Source organism: Podarcis filfolensis (genome assembly GCF_964270895.1).
Source record: "Podarcis filfolensis genome assembly, chromosome: 3".
In the NCBI taxonomy this organism is placed as follows: domain Eukaryota; kingdom Metazoa; phylum Chordata; class Lepidosauria; order Squamata; family Lacertidae; genus Podarcis; species Podarcis filfolensis.
In genome coordinates this window covers 88372944-88397531 of record NC_139606.1, presented here as the reverse complement: position 1 = coordinate 88397531, position 24588 = coordinate 88372944, and the positions used below count along the sequence as shown (strand labels likewise).

General features: G+C 41.3%; 2 protein-coding genes across 2 annotated transcripts in view; one reads left to right on the top strand and one right to left on the bottom strand.

The window, feature by feature from the left end:
- Window positions 1-24588, bottom strand: part of BABAM2 (BRISC and BRCA1 A complex member 2) — a 129379-nt gene that overhangs the window by 12816 nt on the left and 91975 nt on the right. Inside the window, exon 11 of the mRNA XM_083604607.1 lies at window positions 12447-12600. Within this exon, the coding sequence (XP_083460733.1) occupies window positions 12447-12600 (154 nt within the window). The remainder of the gene's footprint in view (window positions 1-12446; window positions 12601-24588) is intronic.
- LOC310758387 (uncharacterized protein) overlaps window positions 1-24588 on the top strand; it is a 218508-nt gene that overhangs the window by 113256 nt on the left and 80664 nt on the right. The gene's annotated exons all lie outside the window — the stretch shown is intronic.

Here is a 24588-nt window from a genome sequence, read left to right as displayed (position 1 = left end):
TTTGGGATGTATGGGAAGCATAGGTAAAGGGTTGCAGAGACATATCAGGCTGGAAGATTCACATGTCTGAATAGAACCATGAATTCAAGGGCAATTCTGCATTTTAAAAAAAGGTTTCAGGAGAATTGGCAAGGTTTCCAAAGTGCATTTTAAGGTATTTATTGACCTGTTTCTTCTCTTCATCTGCACGTAGCCCAGAGTAACACTAAACTTATACAGGACAAACTAAGAATCATAATATTAATTACAACTTCTCTTCTTACATTTGTCTCGGCACTGCAATCAGAGGCCAAGTGATAAATGGAAAAAAGTGGAAGAAAATGCCTTTCAGAAATATTAACATGAGAACACCATAGTAATGTGGCTTTTATCAAGCATTTCTGTTTATCTTATTAGGAGTCACTCCATCTCAACAGTGCCCAACCATCATGATTTATGCAAACAGGCCAAGAGTAGACTTTCAGTATCAAAGGCTTTGCAATCCAGATCAAATCCCTTCTAATCAAAATAATTCAGACCAGGGAAAATCTGGAGAACGTTCCACTCTCTTCCATAGATGAGATGAAAGCTAGAGCTAAACTCAAGAAAGACCAGGGCAAAGATCATATGACTTTGTGTCTTTGACCTATTCATCTCAGACTGTAATTATGATGTTGCCAATTCATAATAATGTCATGTTACATAAAGGATGTCAACAGTGTGGCCACAAAGTGCATCCAAGTTCTTGTAAATCCCTCTGACTATACACTTTTTGAAGCTCAGACTGGTAATTCTAAAGGCTTTATAGTTCCCTGTTCTTGCAGCAACTTGTCCTGAAACAAAGAAAACTTGTTTTGAAAATGCTTGCCACCCACAGCAGTCTGTTCTTGGGCATTTGACGAGGAGAGGGCCAACCCTTCCCTGACCACAGATAGTCTGGCTGGCTCTTTTTGTGCAACTCCCAGTAATTAACCTTTAAAAGCACAAAAGACAGATAATAGGATGCTCTCAGAGACAGGGTTACTACCTTTCCAGATGCACTGACCCAGAGACACGCACTAGGGGTGGGGATGGTTATAAAAAACACAAGTGATTTCAAGATATTTAGTTTTATTACTACTTACATAACTGAAGTGATCAAGGCAAAAAGCTGAAATTTAAGAAGGCGTAGAAACTGATCCCAAAGAGGTATTTTAGCCATAGCAGTGGACAGACATCTGCATGGCTTTTGTGGAAAGTGAAACAGAGTCACTGCATCTCATGCCATGGAAAAACACTTCAAAACTTTTTGGCTCCTTGTGGTTTCGGTGCACTGCCTCGTTGGTGACTGCTTTGGAATAACACACAAGGAGCTATGGGCTCTTTGGAAGAATGGCAGAGTATTGATGTATAAAATAAAAACTACGTGCACCTTCATGTCTGAAGTACAAACACAACACAGCATCTTTTGCCACTAGTCACTTAACTCAAAAAGTGATAGGACAAATGTCTTTCCTAATCAACTGATTGTTGCAGTGTGGCAGGAAAGAAAACTGCCTATGAAGTTCTCCCCTCAAATGGTATGTTTCCAGATCACTCAGGAACAGTAACATGCCCCTGCCTCCATTTCCTCCTTTCCTCTGTTTCCGTGTATCAATTTTATATTGTAAGCCCACTGAAGTAGTGACCTGTCATGTAAACATCATGGGACATAGACGGCACTAAGAAGATAAATATGATGGATGGTTTTTGTTCTCTGAATAAAAAAAATCAGGGAATTATTGACCTGCGCTGCAGCTCAAATGGATTATTTTAAAGCTTACGTGCAAGGTCTATGCTGGGCTTCTGCACAACCCCACAAAGGACACACGGACTGACAGATGGAAATACCCTCTTTTATTCACACATACAAGCAACCAACACATTGAGACAGATCCTCTCACACATGTAAAGGCCACCATCCAGAGATACTCACATGAGGGACCCTGATCCTGATCATCAGGCAGGCTGCTATTTCACTGCTGTACAATTTTTGACACTGTTGTCCTCTTCTGGGACCAACCTCTGTGCACTACCCTTGTCAGACTGGTGAGTTTATGTGGTTTCTGGCAAGCTGATTCTGGCATATGTGGTGGCAATCAAGCACTGAAACTGCTGGGGGGCGGGGGGCGGGTCAGAGGTGACTGCCAGAGTTCAAAATTGCTACTTGCTGCTAGGAGCATGAGAGGGTACAGCAGGCAGGAGCTTAAGTTCTGTGAATCAGAACTTGAGCTCCTACACAGCAATGCCTAAAGTCTCAATGGTGTAGCTTGCAGGATTCTTCAATTTCTGCAACAAATGGACTCCGGGGAGCCAACTTGAGAGGAAGTAACCCACTCTACCACTGGCCAATCAAACTGCATGGCTCTGGGATCCTCGGTCTCCCTCACCTCCATATCTGCCACCTACATAGGCAGCCACGGCATGTGCACACAGATCCTCCACTATGTGTTTACTCTAAAGTTCAGCAGCAATTTGTTGGATGTCCAATCAGCAGTACACACCTTTCTAATGCATGGTCTCTGGAAGTTGCCCAACTTTGCCAATGGCTAATGAGAGAGCCTGATCACGTGTCCCCAGGTCACAGCTGGTGTGACAGTCACGCTAACTAAAAGTGGGACAAAAGAATACAATGAAATGTTTATGGACTTGTCTCATTTTAACTTATGTATGCCTAGCAGTTTTAAAGTCCTGTTTATTCTGACAAACAACGAGAATTTAAAACTGCAAATAGTTATTGTTTCAAGTGTGGTTTGGTATGTAGGTCACATTTCATAACAGGATTAGATGGAACTGTAATGTATCATTATACTCAGAAGTATCCCTATGATCTAGAAAAGAAAGTCTTACGTTAAGCATTTGCTCAATAAACAAAGTTTATGAACATCCCAAGGTCACGTAAAACATTTTAATTATGCTTAACGAAAGAAGCAGGCCTTATTAAAAATCAACTTCCATTCAAATTAAGCTCTGTTTACATTCAAATTAACATTCTAAAATCTTTTTCTATTTCTAATTATTGTCATCTACAATTCTTTTGTTCCAAAAAAGTAAAGGAAAATTCCATATATTTTGTTTCCTATGCTGTGTAGTTGTGTTTGACTGTGTAGTTGTGTTTCCTATGTAGTTGTGTTTGACTGTCCTCATGGGACATAAAAGTTTACATTAAGAGATGAAAAGTTTTGTGTGTTCTAGGAGAGCATCTTGTTGGGTTGGTCCATCAAACACACTATTTTATAATTAAACTGAACGTGTTTGTTTTTCTAAGTCATTATACATGTGCCTTCCAGAACAGGCAATTATTTGTCTTAAATCTAGACAGTATCAGTTTCCAGATTCAAATGCAGAGATCAACTCATCATTTCTATTTGGTTGTGTGACAAGCTCCTATTGAATTCCAAAAAGAAACTTTCCCAGTCATTTTTGGTTGGTAAACTGGTAAACCCAACCAAAAATGACTGGGAAAGTTAAAAGGGGACTAAGTATTACCGTATTGCCCTGAATATAAGCCTCACTTTCCCCAAAATTCCGACCATGAAAAGTTAAAGTGTGGCTTATATTCGCAACCTTATGGTATGCAGCCAGGAGTGTGGGGCAAACAGTGCCAGGAGCACAGCAAAGCAGCGCCCGCCCCGTGCATAGTCCCCTGTCCTCTCTCCCAAGGCCAGGAAGGGAGTGAGGAAGGGGAAAGGCTGACGGCAACGCAGTGTGCCCCTCCCCCCGTATGCAGCCAGGAGCAGTGAGGAATTGAGCGGCTTATATTTGGGATTTTTTCCTCTCCCCCCCCCCAATTTTAAAGGTGCGGCTTATATTCGGGTGCGGCTTATATTTGCGCCAATACGGTATTACTCTCCGGTGGATCCATGGGTAGTTGGGCAACTGTACTCAAAGACTCTCTATGAAGATGGGAGTCACTCAAAGCACTGCTGCTGTTCAAGTATTTTACTACTGGACCATATGAAATATACCAAATATTTAGCATGGCAGTATTCTAGTTTAGCATATTCTACTGCAATAGATGAATACTCAAGTTAAAACCAACATTAGTTAGCAACAATTCTTCAGCTTCTTTTGGATTTCTTTCCCTCTTCCTTCAGGCCAAAAGATGCAGGCTGCATCCATGCTCATTTTCAAGGTGTCCACACACATATTTAGGGTACAGAAGGAAATAGCAGAGAAATATCTCTCACCAGATATTCAGTTCACATTCCGGAGAGCAGAAATTGTCTTGTGAAGAATTCCACTATGTAGAGCAATACATAATTAAAGAGTACTCATTTCTGGGCATTGGGGGGGAAACTACACTTTAAAAAAAATGTACTGTCTGTCATAAGAGATCCTATACTTTCATTGAATAAAATAATCTAAATGTAATTATATCCCTTATTTAATACTTGAAATTTTGCTATATACAACAATACTGAGATGGAATGCTTCAATACTGCATATTCGTTATTTAGAAAACCCTGTATTCCGTCAAGAATTTCGCATATGCTTATCTCCCACCATGGCATTACATCTTTAATCATTGTTTTTCCTTTGCCAAAGTCAAAGATTTAATGAGAAGTGACCAGAAATAAGTTTCCCAACCCTCCTAATTTGGCTGAAATCCACATTATGCATGACAGCACTGAAGATCCCTGGGAGGCACCTGTCAGAAACCAACATACCATGTCTTAAGAGCTGCAATCAGCTATCCAAGACGACACTTTTCAAAATGTACATGAAAAATGTGATTCAACTAGCCAGACACTACTACAATGCCACCCACCATCATGAACATACACAGATTTCACTGCAATATAGATTGCTCCTCCATTACAGGCCATCATTTGCATTCGTTTTTGGTCCACTGGTTTTTTATTTGTCTCTACCACAGCATCTATCTAATTAAAGGGGATTTTGTTACAAGAGCTGTTAAGCTAATAATGCATTAAGTATCTTAATAATAAAGCATTATGTGATATTAGAGTAAAATGTTGCTTCCTTCTACTTTTGTCTTTCTGGATGTTGGCATTTTATACCATTGGTAACTATATATTTTATTTAGTGAACAATTCCTTGAAATTAAAGTGTGCAAATTTAAGGAGGGTAGGCTTCATTAACTCAAAGGAAGTAAATACGGACCTTTAGGGTTCTTTCCCAGAATCCACTCTACATTCCAGCTCCCGGAATGAAATCTCACTATCAATACTTTTAATGAGATTTGCAGTGTTTAGTTAATTAATCCATTTGATTAAAAGTCATTTCAGCAGAGTTAAAATTTCTCCTTACAATTTTTTATTTATTTAAAATAATATTTCTAACGCTAAAAATATTCACAGAAAATGTGGTTGGCAGGTACTTTCATAGAAGAAGCTCTCCTGCTGGCTTCAGGTTTAAAGTGCCCTCTGAAAAGTGAACATCACCGAGTTCCTTCCTAAGGTTTGCCAGAAGCATAGCCTGGAACATGGCAGAAGAGCGTTTTTTTCTTCAACTTTAAACTGCAAAGAATAGCAGTTGAAAGGAGTGGCAATGGAGCTTTTTGGCATCTGACATTTTCTTTTTCCTGCATGCACTGGATGTTGTCATCTATGCCACTTGGGGTGACAAGATAAGATTCCAGATGCCACAATCATATGTCAGCTGCCCCTGAAAGCCCTCTTTCCCCCCATCTGCAATGCCCTGGACTGAGTTGGCATTTGGACATGGTGGAAAGAAAATGGTAGCTTCCAGGTGAACTGTGGTCACTATGGGATCAGAGGGTGGGCAAGCATCATCAGCATGGCAGAACCTACCAAGGCACTGGTGCTCCAGTACCTGCCTAACAATACTGGTGCTCCAGTACCTGCCTAACATGGATACCAGGTCTGAAATAAACCATATTTGTGTTTTTGCATAATTTATCCTGCTTCTCTAATCAAGGGGAGGGGCAAGGAGTTGCCAACCACAGAAGTCTTACTTTCAAGTATCTGAAATGGTTCATTCAGAGTCAACCAAGTATTGCCCTACATGTAGCTTCTTTGCACCCAAATGAGCTAGAATTTCGCCTCCTTCCCTCCCCCATAGACAAGGACAAGAGTCACAAGATGCTGAAACATTTTAACTGCCCTTGCCTAGATGTGTGGGAAATGCCTAACTTGCACTTTTTAGAATTTAGACTACGATATGGAAACATGGCTAACGCCAGGCCTCTCCTGAAACCTCATGGGATTTTTCTGGAACTGAACAAAGCGTAACTGAGAACAGACACTAATCCGGCATGCTTCCAATAGCTAAGTATTACATGCACAAACAAGTAAGCTTTATTTACAATATTCCTACATAAAATTGCAGGCTGAGAGACTGTATGTTCTGTTTACATAGACATGAATGCCTACTTAAGAAGAGAAAAACACAACATTTTTTTCCCATGGAAACAAAAATCCTGGGTCTGCTTTATATCTATACCATGAATAGGAACATTGGTTGTTCACAATTAGCTATATATTTTATGCCCACCATAGATTACCATGAACTGTATGTTTCAGTACACTGGCCTGAAGCTGACTCCATGCATTACCCTTTTCTGCAAAAGTAGCTTTTGTGTTGTGAGAGTAGAACTACTCTTGACGGCTAATCTATAGATGTCCTCTTTCCCCCAATCTTCTGTTTTTCTTATAGGTCATTAAAGTCAGAGTGAATTTCTGGGTCAATCCATTGCAATCTACCTTCTTCTATAACTATCTCCACCCTTAAAATGGTCCTAGCTACTTTCTCACGCTTCTTTGTTTTGCTCCTTTAATGCAGTTTGTTGTCTCTCCTTTAACTTCCTTCAACTTTCTCCAGCTCACAACCTTACCAATGCACTCACATTTTCTCCCCATGAAGTCTCCTATTCATTAATTTGACTTGACCACAAATAGGCATATGGACGGCAATAGATAAGCAGAAAAGACCCACATGTTGTTCTGTTTACTATTTACATTTTGCTCCATACTACTTCATTCATACTCATGGAAATTTATATACGGGCCTCAAAGAAGATAGCAACTCAAACTGGGTAAGACAGAAAAACAAACAGTTTCAAATCATGCCGCTGTTACAGCAGACTGGCATTCATACATATTTATTTCAGGAGTGGATATTTATTTTCAAACTAAGAATTCATAAATCTCTTTAAGAGAGGAAACAAGATTTTTCAGGACGATATGACTGTGCGTTGTCCCCATTTGTAAATACGGGACATAAATAAAGGCTTTACAAGGGGAAATATATGGAGTCACTTTGTATATAAAAAGCAAGAGCAAAAATGGAGAAAGCTTGTGTAGAAATTACTCATCAGTTGGAGGCACGTAAGTAGAGAGAATTTATAAATGAAAACAGGCAAAGAGAAAGAAGGTGGGTGTTTTGAACATAAAAAGTAAAAAAGGTAAAGGTAAATGACCCATGGATGGTTGAGTCTAGACAAAGGTGACTATGGGATGTGGCACTCATCTCGCTTCAGGCCGACGGAGCCAGCTTTTGTCCACAGAAAGCTTTCCGGGTCATGTGGCCAGCATGACTAAATTGCTTTTGGTACAATGGAACACCGTGACAGAAGCCAGAGCACATGGAAACACTGTTTACCTTCCTGCCGCAGTGGTACCTATTTATCTACTTGCATTGGTATGCTTTCAAACTGCTAGGTTGGCAGAAGCTGGGACAGAGCAATGGGAGCTCACCCCATTGTGCGGATTTGAACTGCCAACCTTCTGATCGGCAAGCCCAAGAGGCTCAGTGGTTTAGACCATAGCGCCACTCAACCATTTCACTCAACAATGGCACTTAAAATTAAATTAAAAAAGTTGATAAAATAGCCTGTAAGAAACCCAACCATCGACTTGTATTATTTTTACTAATGAAACCTGACCAAGAGATTTTATAGGCGTTTCCTAATTTTTATGAAAAAATTAGAAAACCTGAAAAAAGATTCTAAGTTTCTTAAATGAAAATGTTCCCCATATGACTTTAATGCACAATGAAAGCTAAAAATGAACATTCAAGTTCCTAACGAGGGACTTAACAGAATAAACCCAACCTCTGAATATCAAGACTAACAAACAGGGCTTGGTTCCTTGCAAGCATGAATTGGATTATTTTGTGCATAGCCTTACTGTCTTAAATCCTGGCATAAGAATAACCCTGTTGATAAGATCAAAGGTCCACCCAGTCCAGGATCTAGTCCTGATTCCAACAGTAGTTGGAGAGATGCCTCTGGGAAACCCACATTTGAAGGCAAAAATGTTTGGTCTCAACCTCCAGCCGATGGTATTAGGAGGAACATACCACTGACCTCACATTTGAAGGCTATTGCTTGATTATACGAACAGCTTTGTCAGTCCAATGGTCAGGGCAGAGAGCACAACCAGAAGCAGTGAAAAGGAGGGAATACAAAATGATCTTCTTTTACGATGTCTTCCCCAAACTTTTGAAGAAATTGTGAAGGCACTGGATTTTAACTTGTTCATTTTTAAAAAAGGTCTTATAATAAGAATTTACAGTGACCTCTGAGAATTCTTATACTACTACACCTGTCTATGCTGCGTAATATTTTGTGAGAGATGATATTGATTTATAACTGCTTCTCTTGATCTTCTGAGTAACACCCATGCCAGAACCCTGGAAGGGCAAGATAATAAGGACACACCCAACAAGACAATAAAAGGTAGGCATGTTTAAACTGGCAGCACTTCCCATGAAGGATCGATGTCTTTAAAAGTTCCCACTGCAGTATATCACCATAAGGACAGGTACTATTTGACATTTCTGTATTTTATAAAAGTACGAATTCTCAACCACACTGGTTAACTATGCTGCAATTCACCATTGCAGATAGTTAAAAGTGCTGTATACTGCACTCCTACGTGAGAGGTTTTTTATGGTCTTCCATGACTATGCAAAAATAAGCAAAAAGCGAAACAGAATAATCAGCCAGCCTGAATTCAGAACCTGGTCGCCTTCAACAGTGAAGCAAATGCAGGTGTACAGTTCCCTTCACATATTACTGAATATGTGTTTCCATAGCTGAAGCTGTTTCACAGGTTCAAGGATGTCACCTTAAATTGACAGCCTTTGTTCACAATGACAAGGAATCTCATTCCCTTCCCAGGGTGCTTTCAGATTTCCATGTGCTCACCCTGAACTGTACTCTATACCTTCATGCAATCACGACCAGCCCACATGCTTCAAAATAAAGCAAAACATGAAGTGAGAAGCCCCTTAATTATCTGGTGGCACTTCTACCAGTCACTTTATTCATCCTTAGATTAATTTAAAACAATCATGTCACCGATCACAGACTTAACTGAGGGCAGAATTATAGTTCTTTATATTCCCCTGGCAAAAATTATTCATTTATTAACAAAATTATATACTGCTTGACTGTAAAAGCAAAACAAACAAAATGCCCTCTTAAGTGGGTTGCAAAAAATATAAAAAAAATCAAAAATGATTTTAAAAAACCAGTTTAAAACAGGTATTTAAACATTCAAAATATGATTGAAATCAGCAGTAGTTAAAAAGAAATAAAACATATGTAAATTCTCTTTGTCTGGGCAGGCTTGACTAAATGAAAATGTTTTAAGCAGGTCCTGATAAAAGTACAGCGAAGGCCCCTGCCTGATGTCAATCAGCAGGAAGTTCCAAAGTGCAGGTGCTGCCAGACTAAAAGATGGAATTTTTTACCAGTGCGGAGTGAGTATTATGCAACACCTGCCATAATGCCAGTTCTGCAGATCAAGGCGGTCAAGTGGGCATATATGGATTAAGATGACCCCACAAGTAAACTGATTCCAAGCTCTTAAGGGCTTTATGTGCTAATATTAACAACTTGAACTTGGCCTGGTAGCAAATCGGCAACATCTGAACAAGATGTTATATACTGGCAGGGTCTCCCTCCTGACCGCAACTGTGTGGCAACATTATTATTATTATTATTATTATTATTATTATTATTATTATTATTATTATTATTATTATTTATTGGATTTAGATACCACCCTATACCCGGAGATCTCTGGGCGGTTCACAGAAAAGATCAACATAAAAACCACAATATATATAATCAAAATAAAAACAACAACCCAGTAACCCCCCCAACTGCATTCTGCACCAACTGCAGTTTCTGGATCAAATGCAATGGAGCCAATGAACTAATTACATGTAGCAATCCACATGTAACAAAAACATTTCTATTTTGCTGAGTTTATACAATGGTATCAGCATATTCATCCATTAATCACAACTAAACTAAACTGAACGGTGCTTTCTGCTACATTTCAAGGTGATCAAACCTATTTTATTTTTGCAACTTGCTGATCTCTAACATGTTGCTGTTTCAACATTTTTGCATTTTGACAAGTCAATAGAAAGCACCCACAAGGAGCCACTCGGGATCATGGAAAACATGGCCTCCATGGGGCTGTTCCTGAATAAGTTTGGTCCAACTCATAGTCGCGGACATGCCTTAGACCTAGTGTTCACTTCTACTGACGTGGGTGATCTGACACCCAGTAAAAGTGAAACAAAGGAAGTGCCATGGTCAGATCATTTCCTGGTGCAACTGGACTTCTCTGCGACCCTTCACCTCTGCAGGGAGGTGGGACTGATTCCGATGGTCTGCCCCCCCCCTTAATGGAGCCAAACGGTTTCCAGAGGGTGGTAAGGGATGTTTTATCCCATGTTGATGGCCTTTCAGCTGATTCCCTGGTGGCCCACTGGAATGCAGAGTTAAGCAGGGCTATCAACTCTATGGCTCTGAAACGCCCTCTCCAATTGCATGAAGCCCAGTCAGCCCCACAGTTTCCCCCGGAGCTGAGGCTGATGAAACAATCGCTGAGACGGCTAGAGCGCCGGTAGCGGAAAACTCATTCTGAATCGGACCAGACACGGGTTGGAGGTCAATATTGAGCCTACCAAGTGGCGATAGCAATGATGAAGAGGACTTTCTTCACATCCTCAGGAGGCTCTTTCAGGTGGTTCGCAATTTAACAGAACCACCTTTGCCATCGGGGCCTGGTAAAGACCCCAAGATCTCCTGCAATGATTTTGCAAAGTTTTGCAGATAAAGTCACTCAGATTCGGAAAAAGGTAGACTCCACAGTGGGAGCAGGGCTGGGGCAGGAGAGTGCTAGAGTGCTGTCTAGTCGAATTGCATGGAATCAATTCCAATCTGTTACCTCTGAGGATGTGGACAGGCTGCTTGGACGAGTGAAACTGATCACCTGTTTCCTTGATCCTTGCCCATCTTGGCTAATAAAAGCATGCCGGGAAGGACTGGGCGATGGGCTCTGCGGGGTGGTGAATGCTGCCCTCTGTGAGGGAGCCTTCCCAGACCCACTGAAAGAGGCAGTTATTAAACTGCTTTAAAAAAAATATCTTTAGACCTGGCCAATACAGTCAACTATCACCCAATCTCAAATCTTCCATTCATTTTACTTCAAATACTTTGGCCCTTGATGAAAAGTGAAACAAAACAAAGAGTGGCTTAACGATGTAGATCTGCTCAATATTGCCACAATAAAATGGATAAATACAATTGTATAATCCCACTACAGTTTCAGAATAAGAAAATTGCTAAAAGTAATAATTACATGCCTGCTTGAGCTGGTGGAAGTGGTGTGGAGAACCCCAAGGCTATAGTTTTGGGGGATTTCAATATACATGCTGAGGCAACCTTATTTGGAGCAGCTCAAAATTTCATCACTGCCATGACAACCATGGGTCTGTCTCAGATTATATGTGGCAAAATGCATGTGGCAGGACACACTTTAGACCTGCTTTTCTGTACTAGTGTTTGGTGGGGGAGCTGACAAAGACTGCTGTCATGGATATTATGACCCTCTAATCAGGCTTGGGCTGTATGCTGCAGGGTATGGGGCCAATGGAAACATCTACCACTGGAGATGTATGGAGCCAGATAGCTTCCTAATGTCCCTGGGGGAATTTCCCACAGATCTGTCCAGTGGTCCTGCCGGAAATTGGGAGATTACTCATGCTACTCATGCTACCATGTCAACAAGTCACTGAGTCATGTTGGCTCCTTGGTATTTCAAGGAGCTGAAGACAATGAATGGCAGAGTCAACAACTGGAGGACTTGAGGAGATGAAAACCCCATTTTTATGTTTATCATTTTTATGCTGGGAACTGCCCTGGGATGTACTTGACAAATTTGCACTTCATTTAAGGAGGACACCTGAGAATTGGAAGGTCATGTAACAGGGAGGGGAGCTAAAAGGAAAAGGAGCTAAAGTTTGGCAGTAAGGAAAAGGTCTGGAGGGAAGAAAGTGAATGGAGCAGAGCGTATCTGCATGTAAGAAAGTAGCTTAAGGCTTCATTCGCCTCACTTTCCCCTAATCACATTTCAGAGGTGGTTAGCTAGTTCAAACAGAAAGCAAACTACATGTATAGTATCTTGCAGAATTACCCCACAGAAAGAGAGATGACTTACTTTGCTCTTTTGGCCATCTCATTGCCATCCCAACGTGGACTGTAGGGGTAGTTTTTCTGGGCTTGCGAATAGAGCTCCCCACTGTTAGTGAAGTGGTAGACAGACTGAAACGTTAATGTTGGCTGGTCCCGAGGAAAATAGAGTGGGAGGTCAACTGCAAAGAAGAAAGAGAAGATGGGTTAAGGGATTTTGTTCTTTCTTGCTTTCATCTTTCTCATTTGACAAACAGATTAAGAAACTTCTAAGCTTATCAGTGTAACACCCACAGCAAAACTTTAACATTATGACAACGTAAAGCTTCCTTTCACTCAACAAACTCAAATTGTTTTAGTTATAGGTAGGTAACCATGTTGGTCTGCCGTAGTCGAAATAAAATTTAAAAATTCCTTCCAGTAGCCCCTAAGAGACCAACTAAGTTTGTTATTGGTATGAGCTTTCATGTGCATGCACGAAAGTATCTGAAAAAGTGTGCATGTACACGAAAGCTCATACCAATAACAAACTTAGTTGGTCTCTAAGGGGCTACTGGAAGGAATTTTTTTATTTTGTTTCAAATTGTTTTATAAGCTCTAGGTGGGGGCCACAAATGCTCTCCTTCCCTTGAGGCTTTTAAGCAGAGGCTGGATGGCCACCTGCCTTGTATGATCTAGTTGAGATTCCTGCATTGCATAGGGTTGGACTAGATAACCCCTGTGATCCCTTCCAACTCTATAATTTTATGATTCTATTCTTTGTTGTTTGCGCTTTGTATTTAAATTCCATTTCCTTTATGTGTTTGGTTGTTATTTTAAATTACTTTTCCCTCAAGCATCAGGTTTCTTTTAAAAGCAAAATTTCTTTGTGCAAGTGGTATAAAGCACTGAGAGAGGATAATAAAACTTCAGTGAAGAAAGTTAACAGTATCTGTTGTATTAGTTTCATTTGTCTTTTTACTCAAGAATCCTAAGTTTCCCCATTATCTAGATTTTTAAAACCTCTGACTTACTGAGAAAGGCACTAATAGCAGTTTTCCTCTTATTAAGTAAGTCAAAAGCTTTGTTTTAAGAGCAAAGTATATAGTACTGAAGTCATGTTTAAAAGCATAATAGAGACATGACTGTCAATTCAGAAAAGCTTTCATTTGCGGTGATTAGACTTTCAGTGATTGCTGAATCCCACACCCACCCCAACCACAGGACTGTTTCAGAAGAAAAGGGAAGAAAAGGCTTCTTCCAGTTAACTAAAACCCCCCCACCAAGGTTCTATTATGTCCAGTTATTGAATCAATGTGCACGATCAAGTTGACCCCCATGCCTTCTCAGCTTTCTTGCCCATAGTACATTTGTACTTCTATAATTCCTCCTTAACGTGCAGCTTCTCCTGACCCCAAATCTCCTGTGAACAATTTCACTTCTTAGTCCCAGCTGATTTCCAATTTCTTACAGAAGTTTCCCCTCGCTCCCTGTATTCATGACCCACCTCTGAAGACGAGAACTCACCCCACATGAAATATAAGAGATCAATATAACTAGATACAAAATTGAAAAGTTTAACACAAGCAGTGGCCTTGGAATGTATTTATTTATTTATACATACATACAGGTATGTATTTATTTCATTACATTTGTATTCTGCCTTCCTTCCAAAGAGTTTGAGGTAGAATAGATGTTTTGTTCCCGCAACCTGTATCCTCACAACCAGCCATAGGCCAAGTTGTAGACACAGGCCAAAGTAACACAGTGAGAAGCATGCTGAGCAGGGATCTGAACCGTGTCTGTCCCAGTTCTACTTCAACATTCTAGGTACTACTCCACACTGACTCTCATACCACCAAATCTGAAACAGCCTACATTTCACCTACGGGAAGTCCAACAGGAGGAGGAGAGAGAAAGGAAAAGCAAGGGGGACAGGGGAAGATATGCACAGACACTCTTTATTATTTCTTAAAAATAATTAAGCTTGGCCCTTTGCCCAAAGGTCCTAGGGCAGAAAGACATAAATTCAAAACAAAACGTAGCAATAAAATAAAAAATAGGAAACTAAACACAACATTCCAGTTATAAATTAAACCAGCAAGAACAAGAACTCAGGTAGCCAATACACCTCTCTCATCCCCAGAAGCCTGGGCCGATAAGCTGACAGCAGCAGTTGGAATAACATGGGGATTTTTACCAGCTGAGGTTACCAGCCAAAGGCTTAAAAGGCTGGAAAATGAGCGAGGTCCCAACTAAAGAAGAATGGTAACTTAAACTGATGGAATATGCGCAGCTTGCGGACCTATCACATAGAATAAGAGAACAAGAAGAACATACATTTAAAGAAGACTGGAAAATGTTTATTGAAATTGTGTACACTTGAAAACGTTGGCAGCATTAAGATAAATTCAACAGTGTAAATAAGCTTTGATGGATGTAATAATGGAATACTGAATGGTTCAGTTTATGTAAAATATGCAGGGATTTATGTTATGCAAAATTAACCATGGAAAGAGAAGAAGGGAAGTCATTGATATTTTAAGGTTGTTTAAATGAATACTATAAAACGTAAAACAGAAAATTTAATAAAAATTATAGGGGGAAAAACAGGAGAAGTCTGATGAGGGATTTTGAACAAATATTGGGAGTTAAAACTATGTAGTCCTAGGAGGGGATTCAGTGCGCAAGAAAGGAAGGGCAGAAAAACTTTAAAAAGCAGAACACTTGAGCAGAAGAGGCAATATGAGTCTGAGGAACGAAAGTCATGGGGTGGAGGATGTGACAGGGACAAGTCTGTGGAGGGCTTTAGCGGTAAGAGCAAGGAGTTTTTTTACCAGATGGTGGGAAGGAGCTGGGAACACAGTGTAGAAAACTGAGGAGAGGGATCATTTGGACTGAATGAGAATAACTTTGGCACATCTCAGTTCTCTCACCTCTAGCCATAATTCTTCCAAAATAAGGTTGAATTAGACAAGGCAGGAGATGACTAGAGCACAAACCTTGAGTTTCAACCAAGAGGAGAAAGAGAGATTTTGCTATATAGAAGTGACAAGGCTTTGCAACAGAAAAGGGGGAGCAAAGATAAACCCAAGGCTTCTACGCAGAATTACTGGCGATCCTAGATTAGATCAAGGAACAGCTCTAATAAAGATAGAAAATGCTGACACCAGCATATGCAAACATTTCAGACAGCTTGCTACATGCCCAAAGACTGCCTGAATTTGGCTTGAGAATCTGAACTTTGCAAAACCATGCTTAAGTGTTTTTTTCATGTTTTGTAGATAAAAAGTATGTTAGCATTCATGTCAAGTGCTGCAAATACTATTTCCAAACAAGTTGACTCACAGATACCTTGGTGCTATGTCTGTAGACAATAGAAGCATGAGTCATGTCTGTAAATTCCTGGAAGTGCTAACAGACCCCTTGCTTAGTCATCTTTTAAAGGCATGATGAGTTCACGAGCTCTGTAAGCCATAATAAAGGGCTCTAGCTGTACACCATCTCCCCCCGTTACATTCTGTATAGCACAAATTAAAAGTCTAAAAATAACTTCATACATATGACTCACTTCATCTAACACGTTTGCACAACTTGTGTTGTTAAACAGTGATATCTAGTCAGGAAGGTATAATTCTGTCGCCATGCTAAAAATAAAAAGGAAAAATGTGTCAGTGGAAGACATGAGATTTATTTGACCCCAAGAATATAAGTGCTTTTTGAGGAATATTTCCACGAAGTCTATTACAAGCCACAAAGCTTCACAATAATTAATTTTAAGGAACCTCCAGCCCATGGATCTAATTAGGCCCGCCAGGCCTCTTCATTTAAGCTAGCTGGGCCAAAAGGGGCTTCTGAAGTACCAATCAGCAGATTGTCATGGCTTCTAAAGCTAGCATGCAATTCTTCTGAAGTCCTAATGATCAGTTGATTTATAGAGCTAAAGAAGTGCTTCACACTTGGCTTCTGAAGCACCGAAGATCAGCTGACTGAAAATAACAATGCAATGAACTGAAGTTCCACTGATGAGATGGTTGTTGGTGATACAAAGTGCTGTCCATCTCTCAAATTTGGCCCATGGGTGGTGTGTATGTGTGTGTGTGTAGGGGAGATAAGAAACAACCTGTTGGTCAGATTCAGTTCCCTTTGCACAGCTTCTAGTGTTCTCTGATGTCAAATATGAGGGGCCAATGTGTCATCAAACGTTTTGTTTACTGGTACTACTGGAACTGAAGTGCTGATCAGTTGACTGGCACCTAAGGCAGGCTCCGCAGAAAAACACATTCTTTGTCCATACAGCTTGATGCCAAACTGCACGGGCAAAGGAAAACAGCTCATTTGATGTTATGATGAATTCAGGCAACTGACAAGTGGCCCACTGGCTTTGGGGGACATGCCCACCAGTTCAAAATGGCAACAACTCTTGCTGCTGCAATTTTTGTTTCTTTTATAAGAGTGTGGTACAAAAATTAAAATTCTTGCCAGCAGTATTGAACATAAGCAGCTAGACTCAAATCCAATACTTTTTGCCTTACAGAGAGGACCACAGGGTCAAAAGATGAGTATTTCAAATTTCTCACTCTGGTATATTGCAGCTTCTTAAATTAATTAGCTATAGAATAAGGGTGAGGAAAATTTTTTGACCCACCCTGCAGGCGAACTTTCACTGATGGGGGACACAACCCATCTGTCAATCAAATGATGCCATTATTGACACCACGTGATTAACAGGTGGGTTATCTTATGCATGTGCCAAAATCCTATATTCAGGGCTCCCAAGTTTCTGACACCCAAATAGCTGTTAGGTGCTTGGGAACTGTAGTATAAGGCGCATTGCTGGCCCAATGCTCTGCACCGGGCTAGCAAAGCACTTTTTGCTCCCATCTCCATCATCTGATGGAGTGGGGGAGAAGCTGGCATTTTGAAAGAATCTGCTACGAGACCAAAAAGTCCCTCTCTCAGCCAATACCTGCAAAAAAAATGAGACTGCTTGCTTTGACTGGGTTTGGCTATGCATGGAACAGGTATGCATAGCCAACTGAGCATGATTTATCCTTGGTACGCATGCAGCCAGCACACAAAGAAACCCCCCTCCCCCCCATAAGCTGATGTCACAAGTGATGCCAGATGATTGACATGTGAGCAGGAGTTGGAGAAAACGGTCTTGCATGCCAAATTGGACACCCTAGCTGGCCAACAATGGCCCATAGGCTGGAGTTTTCCCGCTCTTGCTACAGAAATATTGTGAAAACCTTACTCCAGTAGAGATGACTGGTCAGGGGCAAAAAAATTGTGTGTTCTTGGTTCAGGCCAAAAGCCAGCATAGCCCTTCATTCTATTTTCAACACCAAACAGCAAGATTCCTATGGCAATCTCACAAGAAGGGAATGACAGAAATAGAGCTCTGTGTTTGCATACCCAAAGAGCTGATACTCGGGGGCATGCTACTTTTGAACATGCAAGTTCCATTTAGCTGTTATGTTTAAAAGCTGCCAAGATGTTAGGCTGAGATTCTTTGGTCACGTACAACTTCTCCTGCACATAAACAATATTTGAGAAATTTGATCTTTATGAATCACAACATGAACTGAGCTGACTCTCATCTTGCCAACTAATATGCGGATCAAAATGTACATGCGGAAATGGGGCAGAACGGGATTATGAAAATTATTACTACTTATTAAATTTGCACGCCACCCTTCACCCAAAGATCACAAGGTGGTTCGCAAATGAAAATGAACGGGAAATGGACCAGAAAGCTCATGTGAAACCCATGCAAGGTAGCTGTGATTCCTACTACTGGGGAATTTCCATAACTAATTGAGAGACAAGAGATTGCTGACCCAGGCGTTGCCCATTTCTAATGCTGGCCTTGCAAAGCTTCGGAGAAGCGGCGTTACCCCTCTCTGATGCTGGTCTGGCAGCTCCACCCCCCCATCAAGCCTGACCCAGGAGTGGAAGCAGGGGGCTCAGGTGGCACTCATCCACCCAGCGGTGCCTCCCATCCCAGTGTGTGCATGCACCTCTGGAGGTAATCGCAGATGCTAAGCCCCTGAACACAGCCACCATGACTAGTAGTCACTGATAACCATGAATTTGTCTAATTCTCTTTTAAAGCCATCCAAGCTGATGGCCATCACTGCTTTCTGTGAGAGCAACTTAACTCTCTTTTAAAGAGTTTCAACGACTGTAGGCAGCAAGCCTAAGTTTTACTCCATTATAATTTATCACGTTGGTAAGAATGTGCGACATAGCTATGCATTTAAGACAATGACTATTTTGAAGCCCGCAAGACCTTATTAGGTTTCCCACGATATTCTGCCGACAAACAACAGCTTCCTGGCACTTCGTCTAGTTATCTGTTCCTAGTTATTCATTGATCTACTTTGAATTGTTCCTTTAGGGTTCAGAATTTTAGGAGCTTGCTTAGTACGTTATGAATCAGGCGGGACACCAAGAAAGTCAGTCATTGAGGCATACACTGATGCAGATGGCTCTAAGGAATGCTCCATATTGACATTGCTTTGCTTGAAGCTAACCTAGAACTACATGACAGAAGAAGCAGTGTGCATGTTACAAAGAAGACAGAAACAACAAAAAATGTTTGCATTGCAAACTCTGTGGTATGTTGCAACCAAGCAAACAAAACCAAAAGAAAGGAAGCAGAGAAATATAGGAGTCCAGTGTGTTAATAATTGTCTAAATGTAGGTGACCCGGCAATGCATTGCTTTCTATTACAATAGCTCTATTCATATTTTCAACCTCCTTCTATACACTGGGCTTGTCTCCCATGTTTATAAATCCTAAGAGAAAGATAAAGTAACTTCATTAAAGGTAAACATATAGTAAGAACATAAAAAAATACAGTTTGGCTTTATCTTTCTACTAAACCTACATTTGACTAAGACCCTCCCAGTAGATTAGTTACCTATTAATTCATAAATAAATTGCTGTACAGCAAGCAAACACCCTTGACAGTTCAACATATAGCAAATGAGTTCAATTCACTTTTGTGCTATGGAAAGAGGTTGGTGGCTCAGTTCTACAAATGATTACCGTATTTTTCGCCCTATAGGACGCACCGTCCCATAAGGCGCACCTAGTTTTTTGGGGGGGAAATAAAGGGGGAAAAATTATTTCCCCCCCAGCCCCCAGAACAGGCAGCTCTCTGCAAGCCGTGGGAGCCCAGCGCCGGTTCCTGTGGCTTGCGGAGAGCTGGGCGAAGCCTGGACACGCTGAGCTCAGCGCGTCCAGGCTTCAGCATGCAGGCAACTCTCCGCAAGCCGCGGGAGCCGGGTGCCGGACTCCCATGGCTTGCGGAGAGCTGCGCAAAGCCTGGAGAGCGAGAGGGGTCGGTGCGCACCGATGTCTCTCGCTCTCCAGGCTTCAGCGAAAGCCTGCATTCGCCCCATAGGATGCACACACATTTCCCCTTCATTTTTGGAGGGGGGCAAATGCGTCCTATAGGGCAAAAAATACGGTACTTGGAATGAAGTTTTACTGAGTTCAGTAGGACTTGCTTATCACAAAGTATACTTAGAAAGGTACTCTTAAGAATACCTAATGGAGTACAGCTATCATAAAAGTACATTCAAGTATATTATAACATTTATCCCATGTTTTGAAGAAACAAACTAGATCTGTGCTGGGTCCAGAAGTTAAAAGGCCTGGAACCTTAATTATCACTATCTAGTGATCCCTATATATGTTTTGAAGAACACAACAAGGCCTGGTATTGTTATACTTCCTTTGATGTAATGAAGCTTTTATATTTAAATATCATACTTTTAATTCTGACTTTTAAACGTTTAATTACGAAGACACCAGATGCTATGGAACATGACTTCAGAAAGATGGGGCGCACAAAAAGACACTTGAGAATCTCTGCCCTACAAAGGAACACCGGAAGTTGCTTTGCACCAAGTCGGACCATTGGTCCATAAGGCTCAGTACTGTCTGCATTGACTGGCAGGGGAAACTGGCAAGGTTTCAGAAAGATACCCAGCCCCACCTGGAAATGCCAGCAATTAAACCAGGGATCTTCTGCATACAAACAGATGCTCTGCCACTGAGCTATGGCCCTTACAAAAAAATTAAGTGTATTCATTAATTACATCTGTACCATGAGAATCTGTTCAGCAGCCACTACTAACAACACTCTAGATTTTTTTTTTTAATCAAAGCTCTTTCTTTAATTGGGAAAGAAGTCAACATTTCCCAAGAATCAGTATGCAATAGCCCAATGCCAAGTGCTGGATCCTGGTTCTGTTTGAAACACAGCAGGCCCTGGTTGGGAGCAGAGGGTGGGTGATCTGTGGATCACCATTGTGGCTTTCACTGTGCAATTAACAAGGTAGGTGAGCCTCTGGCAGGAGATGTTGCCACAGACCCCCAGGAGTCCCCGGACCCCAAATTGGGAACCACAGATATATGCCATGGGAAGTTGCCTGAAAAAAGGAGTTAACCTTTTAAATGGCATCTGAAGTGCCATTTTTTTGCTTGGTATTATTTACTCTGAAAACTTCAACTTACACAAGTAACATCTGGAACAGCATTTTATAGTTGGCAAAGCTCCTACAATCCTTCTGTATCCCTTAGTTACTTACTTTCAATGAAAAGTCCATAAGAACTTCCATAAGAAAAACTGGACTAGTACAATTTAATATACTTGTAGACGTGAATCAAGGACAGGATGAGCAAGAATCAATATTTCTCAATAAATTGTCCTCTTTTCATCCATATATACTAGACTTCTTGAGTCTGCAGCACTATAAACTCATATTTAATTTTAAAGGAAAAAAGGGAATCAGGAACAACATTCCATTAAGGCTAAATGGGGAATATAGGTCAGCCAAATATAATTACCTGGATTGGAATTTGGCCAGTACTTTAGGGCTCAGCTCACATGTTATTGACAGAAGAAACATTCTAATAAATGCACACTGACCAAGATGAAGCTGAATTTAGTGTATTTAGATATAATTAACAGCTGTCTGTTGTGTTTTACCTGCTCCTGTATTTCCTATTCTAGTTAAGGTTTCAATCATTTCTGTACCGCATTTTTCTGTACACAGAACAAAAAGCTAGCAAAGGAAACTCATTCATTATGCATCTTGACGTTAAGAAAGATGATCTATTGCTTGGTAACCCCCCACCCCCCAAACCATAGAATCATAAAATTGGAAAGGACCCCAAGGACCATCTAGTCCAACCCCCCTGTGATGCAGGAATCTCAATTAAAGTTTCCATGACAGATGGTCACCCAACCTCTGCTTAAAAACCTCCAAGAAAGGAGAGTCCACACTCTCCTGAGGGAGACAGTGTTGTACAGGTCTTACGGTCAGAAAGTTCTTCCCGGTGTTAAGTTGGAGTCTCCTTTCTTTCAGGTCCTACCCTCCAGCGCAGGAGAAAACAAGCATGCTCCCTCTTCCATGTGACAGCCCTTAAGATATTTGAACATGACTATCATATCTCTTCTCAGTTTCCTCTTTTCCAGACAAAACATACCCAGCTCCTTCAACCATTCCTCATAAGGCTTGGTTTCCAGACCCTTGATGATCTTGGTTGCCCTCCTCTACACACGTTCCAGCTGATCAGCATCTTTTTTAAATTGTGGCGCCCAGAACTGGACACATGCAATGTCAAATACAAAAGTCCAAATATGCCAATCAATTTGGACTTTAGTATTAAATATCAAGATCAATTTAGACTTTTAGGACAAGTGAATGCTGATGCATACCCAGTGGGCACATAAGCACTGGAAATTCATCATGATAAAACCCTCACTCCAAATTGATAGCACTGAAATGGATCCCCAGGTTGACCTTTCTTTGCAAGAAGCTGCAATGATAGGAATACACTCTATTGAGATATGGGCATGCTTGAGTTCCAGGTAGGCAGGGGCCCTGCCTCTCCGCATGGAGACGGACCAGCCCAAGCAGGGAACATGGAGTATAATTCCATTCCCTCCAAGCCTGACCAAGCTGCTGTTCACTTTCTTGTTTTTGTAGAGTTTGGACACATCAGAGTTGCAGGCAGCTGGCAGAAACTCTAAGCACTCACTGCCTAAAGTAATTTCCCCCCCATGAGCAGCAGCCACCCCCAGGAACTATTTGTTCTATACTTGCCTAGATATATGCTGTTCCTCAGAGGACAGATAAGAAGTGATTTTTGCAGATTGCTGGGAGAGGGAGGAAAAGCAACCCATTCTGCCCAAGCTGACCCTGAATTAGGATAAATAAGCAGCAACGCAAACTCACTTTTTTGGGGGTGGGCAGAATACACATTAAATTGTCAGGAGGCTTTCCCCCCCAACAGCTAAGATAGGGATCAGAGGTTATACAACCACTGCCATTTTTGCTTTGTGGGGAAGATCAGCTCCACCCCTTTAGTGCTGTGCTCCACTCTACCCCACTGCATGGACTCTCAGAAAAGGTTCCAGGTTGTAGGTTGGGGTTTGAGGTGTGTCCCTCCTCATCAAGTACTGATCTAGTACACTGCATGTGTCAGTGCAGAGCTTCTCCATGCTTTGTTTAGTCATTTACCGTAATCTTAACAGTACAGTGGTACCTCGGGTTAAGTACTTAATTCATTCCGGAGGTCCGTTCTTAACCTGAAACTGTTCTTAACCTGAAGCACCACTTTAGCTAATGGGGCCTCCTGCTGCCACCGCACCGCTGGAGCCCAATTTCTGTTCTTATCCTGAAGCAAATTCTTAACCTGAAGCACTATTTCTGGGTTAGCGGAGTGTGTAACCTGAAGCATATGTAACCTGAAGTGTATGTAACCCGAGGTACCACTGTATTAAATTTAATACTGCTTCAGAGATGTTTCTGGAAGCAGCTTTCAGTGTGACTCAAAAGCTTGCTTCCCATATTTTATATATGTCTTACATACATACAGTGGAACCTCGGTTTGCGAACGTGGTCCGTGCGAGAGGCACATTCGCAACCCGCAGCGTTCGCAACCCGCAGTGCTGCATCTGCGCACGCACGTGACACAATTCAGTGCTTCTGCACATGTGCGAGCACCAAAACCCAGAAGTAACCCGTTCTGGTACTTCCAGGTTCGGCGCAGTCCGCACCCTGAAAACACACAACCCGCAGCGTTTGCAACCCGAGGTATGGCTGTACATCATTTTATTTGTATGTCGCCTTTCCACAGTTAAAACCATGCTCAAGGCAACTTACAACAAGAAAAAATGACATTACAGACATCACAAAAGCAGCCATAAACCATAATTAAACACATAAAAAGTACACAACCAAATGAATAACTTCCACATATATTATAAAATCTAAAAATAAAGATGCAGAAAGCTAATATCAACAACAGCAACAAAAATCCCTAAACAATACTCCAAGCCCAAGAGCCTGTTCAGCCACCTCAGCTTTTGTAGCTGGAGTCAGTCAGGGCCCCTCCCTCGCAGGCCAGGTGGAAAGGGGCCTGCAAGGCAGGGAGCAGGGCTTCCAGGACTGACAGCCAAGCTGGTTTAAGTAGTACTTGAATAAATTTAAAGTATTTCTTCACTTATTTTGAGATGGCTAATGCAGAGTTGCCTAAACCCTGTGGTGCTCTGAATATTCAAACCCCACCGAACATCATGGAACTTACTTCTGAGTAAATATGGCACAGGACTATCAGCAAGCAAGCAAGAAAAAACTTGCTCTGAAATGTAGCCACAGTAGAAAATTCTTTACTACTACACAACAGTCTCAGTAACTAGCCTGAACAAGACACCCGAGAGTGCACTAAAAGGAACAATCCACTTTATCCTCTAATAAGGACCTTGGAAGTTTACTGAGTATGAGATACAGGCCTAGTCTTAATGGCTTCTACTTTATCTTCCTTTAGTTCTCAAGGCCTTTCTCCTAGTTCCCAGTTCTTAGCTTTGTTTCTGCTGCATGAGTTGCTATAGCAACTCCTCCTAACAGTGATTACACTGGCACAAATACGTATTTCACTACAGAGTATTAATTATGCCAATACGAGCCATTTAGAAACCCACATTGAAGCCCAAAAGGACACACAGCACCAGTTATGAAAGTTTGTGTTTCTCATCTTTTCACAGAACACAGTGTCTCTCGGTGATGAAACAGGACCTTTCTATTGTTGGTGGAACTACAATCGTGGGATGGTAGATGAGTACTGAGAAGCCTGCTAAGGAACAAGGAGGATGGAGGCTTCTTGC